The sequence below is a fragment of the Anas acuta genome, chromosome 8, assembly GCF_963932015.1.
Source record: "Anas acuta chromosome 8, bAnaAcu1.1, whole genome shotgun sequence".
Taxonomy (NCBI): domain Eukaryota; kingdom Metazoa; phylum Chordata; class Aves; order Anseriformes; family Anatidae; genus Anas; species Anas acuta.
The window spans coordinates 3,250,740-3,263,129 of NC_088986.1; the positions used below are offsets into that span (position 1 = coordinate 3,250,740).

The window sequence follows — 12,390 nt, forward strand, 5'->3', positions numbered from 1 at the left end:
ACAAGCTGCTTTCGAAAACCTGTAGAGCTGAACTGAGTGCTGGTTTCACATTCTGGTGTAGGCAGAGGGCCAGTTAACTTTGCTATTTTGAGCAGATTCTTCTAATACATATGAAAATTCTTCTACCTTTGGGCAATCACGGTACTGCAGAACTGATCACATAGGTATAGGAATAAAAATCGTACCTATAGAAAGCATTCCTCTCTTCCAATACGGAAGGTTGAGGTGAAAAAAAAATAATTTAACCTGTTTGTAGAATTCCTATTTCACATCAAATTCTGGCAACTTTCGCATATTATTATTGTTTTTAATACACATGATGCATTCACATATATATGATAAAAACTACAGCTAGGAGAATATATCACATCTTTTTTATAATGAAATGCAGTTGATAAGTTTACAATAGAAATGTAAATTCTCTTAAAAACCACAACCTTTATGTGTGTGATGATATAATTCTGCTTTGATACTAAAAAGGGCATGGTAATGGAATCTGTGACTTTGGAGTGATATATTGCTGTTAAGTTAATAGGACTCCACATTCCCATTTCTAATATCAGTGTTTTTTTCCCCTTTCATTCTGTAGATGGTAAGCTGATACTACATAAACATTGTTAAAGCTATAGTTCCACGCTACAGTAATTCACTTAACTTTAACATGATTTATGGTTCTGTCAATAGAGGAGGTTGAAAATCCAGAGCTCTCATGCTTAAACATGGGTTCCATATTTAAAGCAATAATGTGCTTTTTGTGTGTGTCTGAAGCTAAAAGAATTTAGCATAAAGCAGAGATAAAAATATTATAGTTCAGTGCACTGTTTAAAGCATATAGTTTAACTTCACGGATAACATCAAAGACAGCAAAGAAACTGAACACTGAATCAGTAAAAGCATGGGTAAAATACTTTGGTCCCGCAGCACTTTATTTTTATATTATTTTTTAGGGATGCATGAAATCCTATTAGTATTTTTAACACTCCCCTTTTCTCATTCTTTTGCTCAGTTAGATCAGCTCCTTTTGTCAGGATGAGTTTAAATCTGGGTCCACTGTGTTAATCACCCCCCATTCTTCTTTCTGGCACTTACCCTCCAGGCATTTTGCCTCTTTAGGAGATTAAGCGACCAAGTCATCTTGTTGCTCTAACATGTCCTCACTGGAGCAACATATTAACACAATTCCTCTGCAAAAGAGCCCTCTTTAGAAGTTTGCTGCAGGGATGACAAATTAACCCAGCATGGTGTCCCACACATCTATCTCAGTACAAATTATTAGTGTAATAGAGCTTTTAGTTATGCATTTATCTAGTAATTATTGAACGGTTATACAAAACGAAGCTGAGCAATCATGGCCCTTTATGAGGCAATCTCAGTGGGTGGCCTTACAGTTAATTTAGGATAGGACTGTCTAAGCAGTTCACTCACACACAAATTAGCTGAACAGCCTGCTCCTTTAAATATTTCCTATGTCACAGGCTAACTCTTTACAATACAACAAAGGTAGAGTTTTAATTACACGGTTCCTGACTTTTGTTTAGCTGAAGCTTTAACCATTTGCAAGCCTTCCCCTCTGTCCTCCCCTGCGTAGGATATGGGAGTAGATGGAAGTTTGGGTAGGGCATCTGGCAATTACTAACCCTGACCTTGAGGCCATCTGTTAGGAAACTGCTTTTCTTTAAGATTCGTATTATTTCAAAGCGAATGAAAGGAAAAAATCAAAATCTTCACCTACGCAGTCAGATAAAGCAGGTGAGCCCTCCCTGTTCCCTGATGCTGTAAATCGGAGCGTTGCTTTGCACTGTGGCTGGGTTGCCTCGTCTCTTGTTCAGTGTGATGCTATTTTGGTTTCTACCCAACTGTTGTTGGTACATTCCTAACCTTGTGGTGTGGCTCTCCCTCTCTTGGCTGTCTTATATCAACATTAACATCCCTTGATCTGAGGTGTCTGTCTCCGTATGAACTTCCACCGCTTTGTTTTTGTCAAAATTCAAAGGGAAGTAGGAGGTTATGTGTGTTATGTGGTTTGACAGCTGACAGCTTCGAGGTGCAACCATGGATAGTTGAACAGAATAGTATGTTACAAAACATCCTTTCACACTGACTAGCTCTGGAATTAGCAGGAATTATCACTTTTATTCACCTGAAGTTGCCCGACAGGACAGCTAACAGACACTGATGTTTTGGTGACCCTAGGGAGAATTTTGAAGGGCTCAATGTCTTCCCAGATATGTGGCATGAAGTTTTAGCCACTTAGGCACTAACGGAGAGTACCATCTTGTTCAATTTCCCTGGTGGGCCTCATATTGATAAAAATCTCAACAGCAATGCTTATTATGGTGTAAATTAATATAACGGGAACTAGTCCACTAGTTGACTTTCATCCCTTCTCATTCTGCTCATACTCTCAGCTCCTCAGGTTCTTCGCTTTGTGCTTTATTTTCTGTGCTTTGTAATAGTGTTTCTCCTTCATTTATCTTCCTAACATACCATCACATTCTTTTTTTGTTTTACTTTCCTTGCCTTTTCTTCCTTGCTTTTTGGCTTGCAGGATCTATGTTGTCATATTCTGTGGAAATGCATGAATGCTCTGCAGCACAGGCTGCTGTATATCCTGGGTTTACAAGATCGTGGTCAATTTAACGTTTCAGCCAGCTCCAGATATAAAGTCACTAGAGTGTAAGTAGCAATACATGGAAACCTAAAACCACTTATGTAAATACTCCTGTCACCCATAGTATTTAAATCCTTCACTGTCTGGTAAAGAGTTCAAGCAAGCTAATGTCTGGGAAACTTCGGAAGATGCCAGCAATACATGATGGCTTTGCAATACTAGAATACTGTGGTGAGAAACTGACCACCAAGTAATCTGTCTTGAAGGTATCAAAAGTATGCTGTGTAGGAGACAGAGATCTAACTGCTTGAATTTTCAAGGCTTTGAAATACATTCTAAAACTGATAGTAGTGCTAAAGCCACCCTATAGGTGATCAATTTACCATCTGCCAGGCACTGAATCCTAACCACGCTGGTCCAGAGAAGACATATGGTGCATTCATAGAGTCATGCCCAAAAAACTGCCATCATCAAGTGAGGCTCCATGAATCACTTTGCTAGCTTATCACCAAAGAAACTTGGATCTTACCACCATCTGTTGGAACTACTGAGGAGTCACTGAAGCATTGGCATCCATGTGCCAGCACTCACTGCACATCTGGTCCTTTGGTCAGCCAGCTCAGATCCTCTCTGCTGGCTACTGCCCAGCTGGGTTGGGTACTGGCAGCGGCACCAATGCAGACAGGAAACTAGTGCACAGCCCTCCACGACATAGTACAGCACAATTTCATGAGAACAGAGGTTTTCCAGCTGGTGTATTGAATGGAGAACCTTGTAGTAAAGAAATCATCTTAAGGATCTACTCCTTCTCCAAGCAAGTTTTCTTCCCAAAGCAACTCATTGTGGGTATCACTGGGAAGAGCGCTCAGTGTCATGGGATATCCCCAGAGTAAGACATGCACTGTGTTCTAAGGAATGTTTGGAAGTGTGGGAAAGATTCAGGAATATTCCTCAGAAGTTATAAATCACTGGTTGTCAATGACAACAACTGCCATGAATAGTCTACAGCTTCTTCTCTGCTATTTTGATCATGCTTTACAAACGCATTCCGTACACACATCCAAGTGATAAACTTGCACATCCGAACATCAGAAGGAGACTGAACCTTCTTGTAATCATTCAGTTGGCTGAGGAGCTTACTCTGATAGTGATCTACTTATTCACGACTTTCCTTTCTCCAAAATGCACAGAATCTCTGCAGAATGAGGATCAAATCCAGCTTTTACCTTTCTGAAGACCACTCAGAATGACCTGCCATCAACCATTTACATAATGCATATGTATCAAAGAGAATGCAATGTGTGTGTACTACATTATATCCATTATTTCTGCCAAAAGCTACAAGTTCCAGTAACTAAGAGTGGATATGAATTGCTCTAAGGTTATATCTTCTTATATGATTGCATTATGCTCTTTACTTTGCTGCTTTTGATACCTGAAAAGCTTCTCTCTTCTGCTTACTCTCCTAAAGTACACTGAAGGGAATGGGATAAAGAACAAAGCTGGATTTGCAGAAAATAATCTGTCTCAGCATATTACCCTTTACTAACACAATGAGTGTTGTAGAAGAGAAATAAACACAGCCAATGTGCTGTGGAATAAGAATACCGAAGAGGCATGTCCAGCAAAGAACAAAGAATGAAGTCTGGAACAAAATTTTTCAAGGATGATGACACTTAAAGAATCCATGGATGGATTCAGAGGGATTTTTCCTGAAAGTCTTTAAGACTTTGTTTGTGAACAAGTATAAAATTGAAGAAGACACTCCTAACAGATGTTGCAGAAGAACCGTTTTTGCTTAACCTATTAGATACCATGATAATTAGCAAATATATTACTTTTTTTTTTTTTTTTTTATGGAGACATCTTGTTCCAAACAAACAAAATTTGGGAAAAGGAATCATTGTATTTGCGCTTTCAAATTCTGACAGTCTTTGAATGGCTTTCTCACACGGATGATTGGTAACCCCAGGTGCACAGAAAAAGTCTTGTGAAAACAGACTGTAGATGGGATTTAAACAAGACCTCCACAGTGACACATTTCCTGTCTATGTCACACAAAAATTCAAAATAAAGGGGGTCTAAATAGGGGCAGACAAAGGTATTTAATGGTCTCAAAAATGATGTGAGGTAAAACAGCTAAATAAAGAAAGGGCCTATTAACTAATCAATTGACAATTCAAATCTGAAAGGCTGAACTTCTAAAAGAGAGAAATTCAGTGTCAGCTGATGTGCACTGCATATAATGTTAATGGAACATTCATATTCCTACTTATATCACCAATTATCAAGGCTTTTAAAAGATGATATATTTGCCAGATAGCTCAGATCCAAAATCCAATAGAAATAAGCACAGAACTTAGATACCTAAATATCTTCTGAGGATCTAGGCGTGTCTCTCTCAAGGTAATAAATAATTTTTATGGGATTAACCACAACAAATCAAAATACATTTAGTTGATTTAACACAGCTCTAATAACCATGAAGTCCAATTCTGACCTCACTTCAACTTAGTGCAATCCCACTACTTCACACCACATCACCTGGCACTGTGTGAAGAGGCTACTCGTGGTTTATGTTGCCCTCAGTAAAACCACACTTATGCCAAGCAGACATTTCAAAATAATTTCTAGCATGAATTGCTAATATGTCTTTTTATTCCTCACCATTTGACAAATTTCTTAATAATCTTCTTTAAATAAAACAAATTTTTGTAGCAGAAACATGTCACAAAGATTCAACCTTATCTTTGCATCTTCCAAAGAGGTTTGTAAGATGATTCGTTCATTGTTGTAGGTTACTATGCCCAAGTGTGTTCCTTTTCAAATGATAACTGAGTACTGCGTTTAGTTTTCTAGGTTAATGCAAGTGCATCTTTCTGACAAAACATTATAAGCACATCTAGACCCAAAGAACATCTCCATTAGTTCGAAAGCCAGTTGGAAGAGTACTGTGAAGAAAACCAGCCAAAGCATTGCAGGAACCAACTTCAAAGGAGTCCAATAACAAGGTGGTTCTTCAGCACACCAATACCAACAACACGAGCACTAAATGACTCGCAGAAACAAAGCAACAGTGTTGAAAGACAGGCATGGTTCAGAAGTGAATGATGAGTCCCTATCTCAAGCAGTTAGACTGAATCTATGTTATGCATTGATACAAGCAGAAGACACTCTACGTAATATATTCTGTCCCTTTCCCAACCCTCTTCAAATAAAACCCTGAGCCCCCAGAAACCAGCATTTCCACCTTAGCAACTGCTGAATCGTCATCAGGAGTTTTACCAAACAGCCCAGCCTCACAAAACCAAACACAGGTCTTGACAACTAAAACCTCCAGGTTATCGAGCTTTTGAAGCACGGCCTCTCACGGGATGTGTCACACGTGGTGATGACTTTCCCTGGAAAAGCGCTGGGGCACTGGGTGCTGGAGCTAACGTTTAAGCTGCCTGGGGGCTCTTGGGTTAAGCCTCACCTCTGGGTCCTGTAATGACAGGTCGATGGTGCTGTGTGAAAGCCGTTCCAAGGGAGGAGGTCTGCGAAGGCGAGGGACTGCTGAAACCAGACTTCTCTGACTTCTTTAATGTAGTTGGCGATGGCATTCCTGGCAAGAATGATTGATAAGTGCAATTTAATAATGCTAGGTCATGGAACGACAGCCTATGCATTGTGAAAGTGGGTGCAGAAGCAGCTAGATAAACTTAAAGGACAAATGAAATTGAATACAACAGCAAGCTGAAAGCTCACTTTTATTTATGGTCTTTTTTGAGGCAGAAGTGGCCATGGTTTGCTGTGAGCAATGAGCACTAGAAGGCAGCCATATTTTTCTTTTAAATCTGAAATATGGATAAGATGCAGCTTATTATTGCTACTGAAACCTACTCTGCTTTATTTTTAGAAATGTGTAATAGCCGGAGCATTTGGATTTTTACAGGCTTTTTATGAATTCTGTCTTTCACTTACTGGTTCAGTAGATTGTTGAAAATGGATCTTTTAAATGTGCTGCAAGACTCAAGGCACAACTAGAGAATGAAGTTTGCAGAGTCCAAACTCTGCCCTTCCTTACTCTCTTGACTTCAAAGGTATTTGAAAGTAATATATTTATGTGGTTCCCTTTTGCTTTCAAAAATTTTTAAAGGGTGAATGGTATTTTTGTCTTTATATTAGAAGCCACAGTGGAATTATTTCAGAGTTGTTATTATGCCCTTGAACTATATCAAAGGCTTCCAATGAAAATCAGAGCTAAGTTGCCATTGGGTGAAACCTCTCCCATGGACAGGCAGAAATGGTGTATTGCTGATATGGCCATTTTGTTATATTCTATGAGAATAACTCTTGTTGATATCCTATCAAGCCCGTGGTCCTTTCAGCTTCTATGTGGTATCAGAGAAATTAAATGAATTAATACATAGGCTCTTAAAATCAGAGTTTTTATTACGTATGATTTATGCTTAGATAAAAGAATACTGCAGCATATAGATGATGATGATGTGTGTGTCTGTATTATTAACGATATTTTTATAGATGTAGAGGCATATGGATTTTCTGATTATCTGCACATACTCTGAAAATATGTAATTTCAGATATATACAGTACCTCACACATCTTGCATATCTGTAGGGATATAGCAAAATAAAGTTGCAGAATTGCTGAGGTTTCAGGTGAGAAAGCAAAAACTAAGATAATGTGGAAGCTGAACTTCCACCAGCAAAGTCATTCAATCTTATTTCCAACCCTGAATTTTATAGAATTTAATTGTTAAAAATGGAAGAGAAGGGTCTGGACAATATTATCTCTGGGCAATATTATTAACTTTATATTTAATAACACTAGTTTTATAGTCCCTGGGATGTTGATTGCAATAAGCAGGAGCCTTCTTGTACTTTATACACTATACTGCTGGGGTCTTAATGGTTTCAGTGAGGTTTTGCAGTTTATATTTCAGAAAGTTAAATAAAGTAAGAGAGTGGTTAGAGGTACAGTGCTGTAGTTACAGCTTTCTGTCTAGAAATTGTTGGCTACACGGGTTTGCTGTTGTGATGGTTGTTTCCTATACAGCCAGAAAAGCTACATACATAATCTTTTAAAAATAATAGTTTGGAACTGACAGAATATTGCATAAGAAAAATGTTTGTTTCTTTGTTTGTTTTCTGTATTTCTCTGAAAGATTTCGGGGTACAGACAAAAGCATGAGGGTTAAGGTTGAACTAACGTATTTCAATGAAATTCTCCAATGTAGCCTGCTGTGTTTCTGCTCAACAGCTTGCTGGGATGTAATTTTATTACTGCTCCTTGTTCCAGTGGCCATACCAGAACAAGGATACTCAGAAGTAAAGGTGCTGTTGCCCCAGGTGTGCTTCTGATGGAGGAACTGGGGAGGGAAACACCAAATGAGTGTGAAATCAAGGGCCAGTGCCACCATTTGTGTTCCTGGTGGTGGAGGAGCTACACTGCTGGCAGCAAGGCCATGGATGCCTCCAGGGCAGGCTTTAATGTAGCAGGTTCTGGCCCTCTGAGTGTGAAATATCACGGACAGAACAAGCTGCCGTTTGTCTGGAGGGATTACCCCAGTACAAGATGCCTGCTGCTGGCTGCTCGAGTGGCGATGTCGTGCGTGGTGGCACGAGGCTGATGGGGAGCACTGCAGAGCCTGCCAGCAGGGTGCCAGCAGGGCACGGCAGCACCCGAATGGAGGTCATGGATGTAGGACCTGGGGAAGGGGCAGAGACAACAGTGGGATGTGGTTTAAAGCTGCAGCGAGTTCGTGTGGTTGTGTCCAAGCACTGAAATTTGAGGCGCTGCAACTAAACTGGTGCATGACCTTGAACTGCAGCAGTGCTGAACAGTGCCACGCTCGTACAGGGATGGATTTTATAAAGTTGAGACAGCTGTTGGCATGTGGAAGTCAAAATCTTGACATAACGCTACGTGTAGAATTGAGTGGAAAGCCAAATTGAAGCACTGATAATTGGTTGCTACATTTATTATATTTGTTTGTTATCGTTCTGATTGCCATCGTTATTACTACTGCTATTTTTTTTTATTTCAGTATATCCTGAAATGTGTTGGTTTGGAACAGTCCAACTCTAGCATGTTTTTATTTTGTTTGAGGTTTGTAATGACACATTTTATCGTGAGTGATCATATCCATCAGATCTCAAGAAAAAAATGGCTGCCTCCTAGTTCAGAAGAATATGCAAACAGGAGCTTAATTACATCACTTAATATTGACCAAGAGAAAGAATGAGATGAGCTTGCCAGCTCATTTCCAAAGCATGTTTTGTCCTTTAAGAGGGGAGGGTATGACAGAAAGTTAGGCAGTGCAAAGCAATTAGCATCATTCACATTTTATGTTGCGCTAGCATGGTGCTCTAGCAGCAAAATTCAAACATTCTTTGAATGGGTTAATAAAAGAAGAAATACAGTCAGCATGCAAGAGAAAGGTTTCCAAGAACAAGCCAAAATATGTCCCATTCTTCTAAATTTATCACAGCCATGTCACATTATCCTTGAGACTGCCAGGAATGTCAATTTTTTTGCAATTTAAAAAAAAAATATCTCATTTAGCACCATATGTTTGGTTAATGTGCCTGATATATCCTGCGTATTCTTTAGTCCATCCATTCCTAATACTCATTTTTCTTTTTTCCCCCTCGCTAAGCCATATGTTACAATGCTGGTCATTCTATCGAAGCTCCTTTCAGGAGCCGAGAGTGAAAGCAAGGGAACTCGGGTTTAATCACCCAGAAAAATTTACATCCGACTCTCCAGCTCTCACTCTTAGGTAAGCAATCTCAACACTTCACTTAGCATTGTAGGTGCCCGGTGCCTGTGAAAATGAGGCCACCTATGAGATAGCATGTTGTATGTGGACAGGAACTAAATGACTAAATATAGAATTAGGTGTTTAATTTTTGGCACCCATGTTTGAGGCTCTTGGCTAGTTTTAAAGGTCTTCTGTTTCGTACCTAATGAGTTTTAACACATTTAGTGGTCCCCAGCCCTCAGCTTCCCCTCCTGTGTTGCTCAGGGATGCAGGAAATTAAAAAGTTAAAGCTGAAGCTACCACGGGCAGAGCCCAGGGAGGATGCTGCCGCCTTGCACGGCTTTCCTCAGCATTGCTCCCATGAGGGAATGAATATCGGGGACTGCTGCACTGAGCACCAGATTTCAGCACTTTGTGTGGCGGTGCCAACCTTTAAGGACACCTCGGAGTCCCAGCTCTCCTCTGCTTCCTCCGTGGTGCAGGGCAGCAACAAATTACTCTGTCCCCCAGCCTGTCTCAGCTGTGCTGGCCGGTGAATAGGGAATGGAGCCAAGGATCCTCCCCATTCCCTGCCTCTTTCTATCCATCTGCTCCGAGCAAGGAATAAACAAGAACAGCCAGAACACAATGGCTGGGTAACCCAGGTGGGGTTTTAAAGTGTTCCTTACTATTCTGCACGTCGGACTGTGGTCCAAATCACAGCCACACCTGGCGTTTTTGGGAAACACAGATTTCAGAATCCAGGTCTGATTCTCCTCTGAATGTTATTTAGAGCGCAACAGAAGAAAATCAGACTTAAGTCTATTTTCATCTTATGGCAGCTTTTAAATACAGAATAAGTGGAAAAGTTAATTGCTAAATAAAAAAGAAAATAAAGGGACTTGTGGCATAAAACACAGATGGAAGTCTGAGTGGGTGTGTTAGTTTAACTTACTGTACTTGTATTCATGTGTCTGTATAAGCATATATATGCCAAACATATATGGTCTTCGCCTGCTCCCATTAACATGAATCAGTTTTGTGTTTTTTTTTTTCACTGGACAGAGGGAACCAGATCAAAGACCCTGATGGTGCTAAATGGAACAAGATGTATACTTTCGTATTTTTTTCCAAAAGGAAATATTAATTTGACATTGGTTTTTCAGTTGAAAAGAATTTTAATTGCAGTACACAATAAGCAGAAAATTCAGACAACAATAATCTTGAAACTGTTAGCAGCATTATATTTCTATCAAGGAATTTGAGTGCTTTTTTTCAACATTAGAGCTTTCTGAATTTTCATTAATTTGGCATTTCCCTAAACACACAAGTTATTTTGTTCATTCCACATCATGCATCACACCCTTTTGCTCAATGCATAATGCAAGCGTAAATGGGATCCTTGTCCTTGAGAGACTCTGGTTACTGGAGCCATTGCACGGATGTTGAAGTCCCGCAGTAAGACTTTCCAAAACTCTGCACTTCGCAAACCTCCAGCCCAAGTTTAACCAGTGAATGCACAGGAATACTTCATGTTCCTCATCTTCTAAGGGGCACTGGAGCATTGTGATGTTTTTAATTCCTCTACCTCCTTATATCTGCTAGTACTAGAAATGCACCACATAAGAGTCTTCCTTGAGTACAGCTAAAGATCTTCAAATTTTCATGTATGAGGCTGATATATATTTAAATGGACCAGAAAATGATGTGTGAGAATTGAATGCACCAATCCTTCCCAGAGCAAATAAATATCTATTAACCTACTTCCAGATAGCTGTGCACCTTACTGAAATGATGATTAACTTTGATGAGGCAAATGCAGTCACAGCAGTGTGAGAGGAGAACGGTTCCCCTCCACTCCAAATTTACAGCTATATCCATATCTATATGTTCATCCGATTTCACTTGTTAATTACTAACATTATTCTGACTACACACATCTTACACAATAACTCCATATCAAGACAGTCACATTGGTAGACCAGTTATATTCATCTCCAAAGATGACTTCTGGATAATTACCCCAATATTCCCAGTCGCTCTCTGTCACTAGGCTCTTGATGAAGTTTTTGTAAATAACAAAAGCTATAAATGAAATATGGTTTAGATCTTCCCTCCCAAGGGACACTATAAAAAGGAATCACGGAAGCTCAGATATTACCAGGTGGACCATGAACTCAACAACATGCAAAACAAATAGATGATGCATAAAAACAAGTTGGCTGTTGAATAAAAAACTGGTATGTGGGATGATTTTTTCAAGGATTCTTCATCCTTATGTGAAAATTATTCCAGCAATATCACTGAAATCAATATCAACAGAAATGCTGATCAGCTGCTTTTTTTCTGGGGAAGCCTTAATTTCAAGTTTCTTGAAGTTTTGATGGCTATGCTACTGTCAGTCATAGTAAGTCTGCTCTACTTATTGCTGAGCAAACTTTATTTATCTTCTGCTGAGATATGATCACACTAGCTGCCATCCGTCAGCTTACTGTACTAGTTGCTCCAGTATGCGCAAAATACAATGCAGATGGAAATTCACTCATCCTAATGAAGTGCTCTTTTAGTTTCTGCGTTTTGGATGCGTGCTCGCTCCTCTGGTCACATTCTGAGTTACCATGATCACTGATTAACTACCTGCCAGTGCGCACCTCACTTCACAAAACAAAATCCAGCTTAATGAACAGTGATTTTCCAGAAGTAAAATGAAAGCTCCCCATCTATCCACTTATCAAACTACTGCATATGCATCACCAACACACACAACCAGTTTCCTCAGAACTCGACATCTGACAGATCATCAGGAAAACAGAGCTAATCTATCCGTACCCATCAACATCGTATCATAGGTGACTGCCAGATACTTAAGAAGCTATCCAAAAGAAATGTCACAACTCTTTTTCAAGACACTACAAAAGAAATGTTCCAAATAAAATAAAGCAAATGCACGCACAAGTAAATGAGCCAAAGAACTTAATAAAAAGAGATTGATTAAAATGAGGACCAGAATGTTCAAAAAGGACTAAGAGAGAG

The 12,390-nt window shown here is 39.5% G+C and overlaps 1 protein-coding gene across 16 annotated transcripts in view; it reads right to left on the reverse strand.

Moving 5' to 3' along the window:
* The window catches only part of NFIA (nuclear factor I A), a 348,730-nt gene that overhangs the window by 46,942 nt on the left and 289,398 nt on the right, over positions 1–12,390 (reverse strand). For 11 of the 16 annotated variants that reach the window (XM_068690696.1, XM_068690694.1, XM_068690697.1 and 8 more), the window contains one exon: positions 6,087–6,215. The exons of the other annotated variants lie outside the window; for them this stretch is intronic. In XM_068690696.1, coding sequence (XP_068546797.1) covers positions 6,087–6,215 — 129 coding nt within the window. The remainder of the gene's footprint in view (positions 1–6,086; positions 6,216–12,390) is intronic. 16 annotated transcript variants of the gene reach the window in all.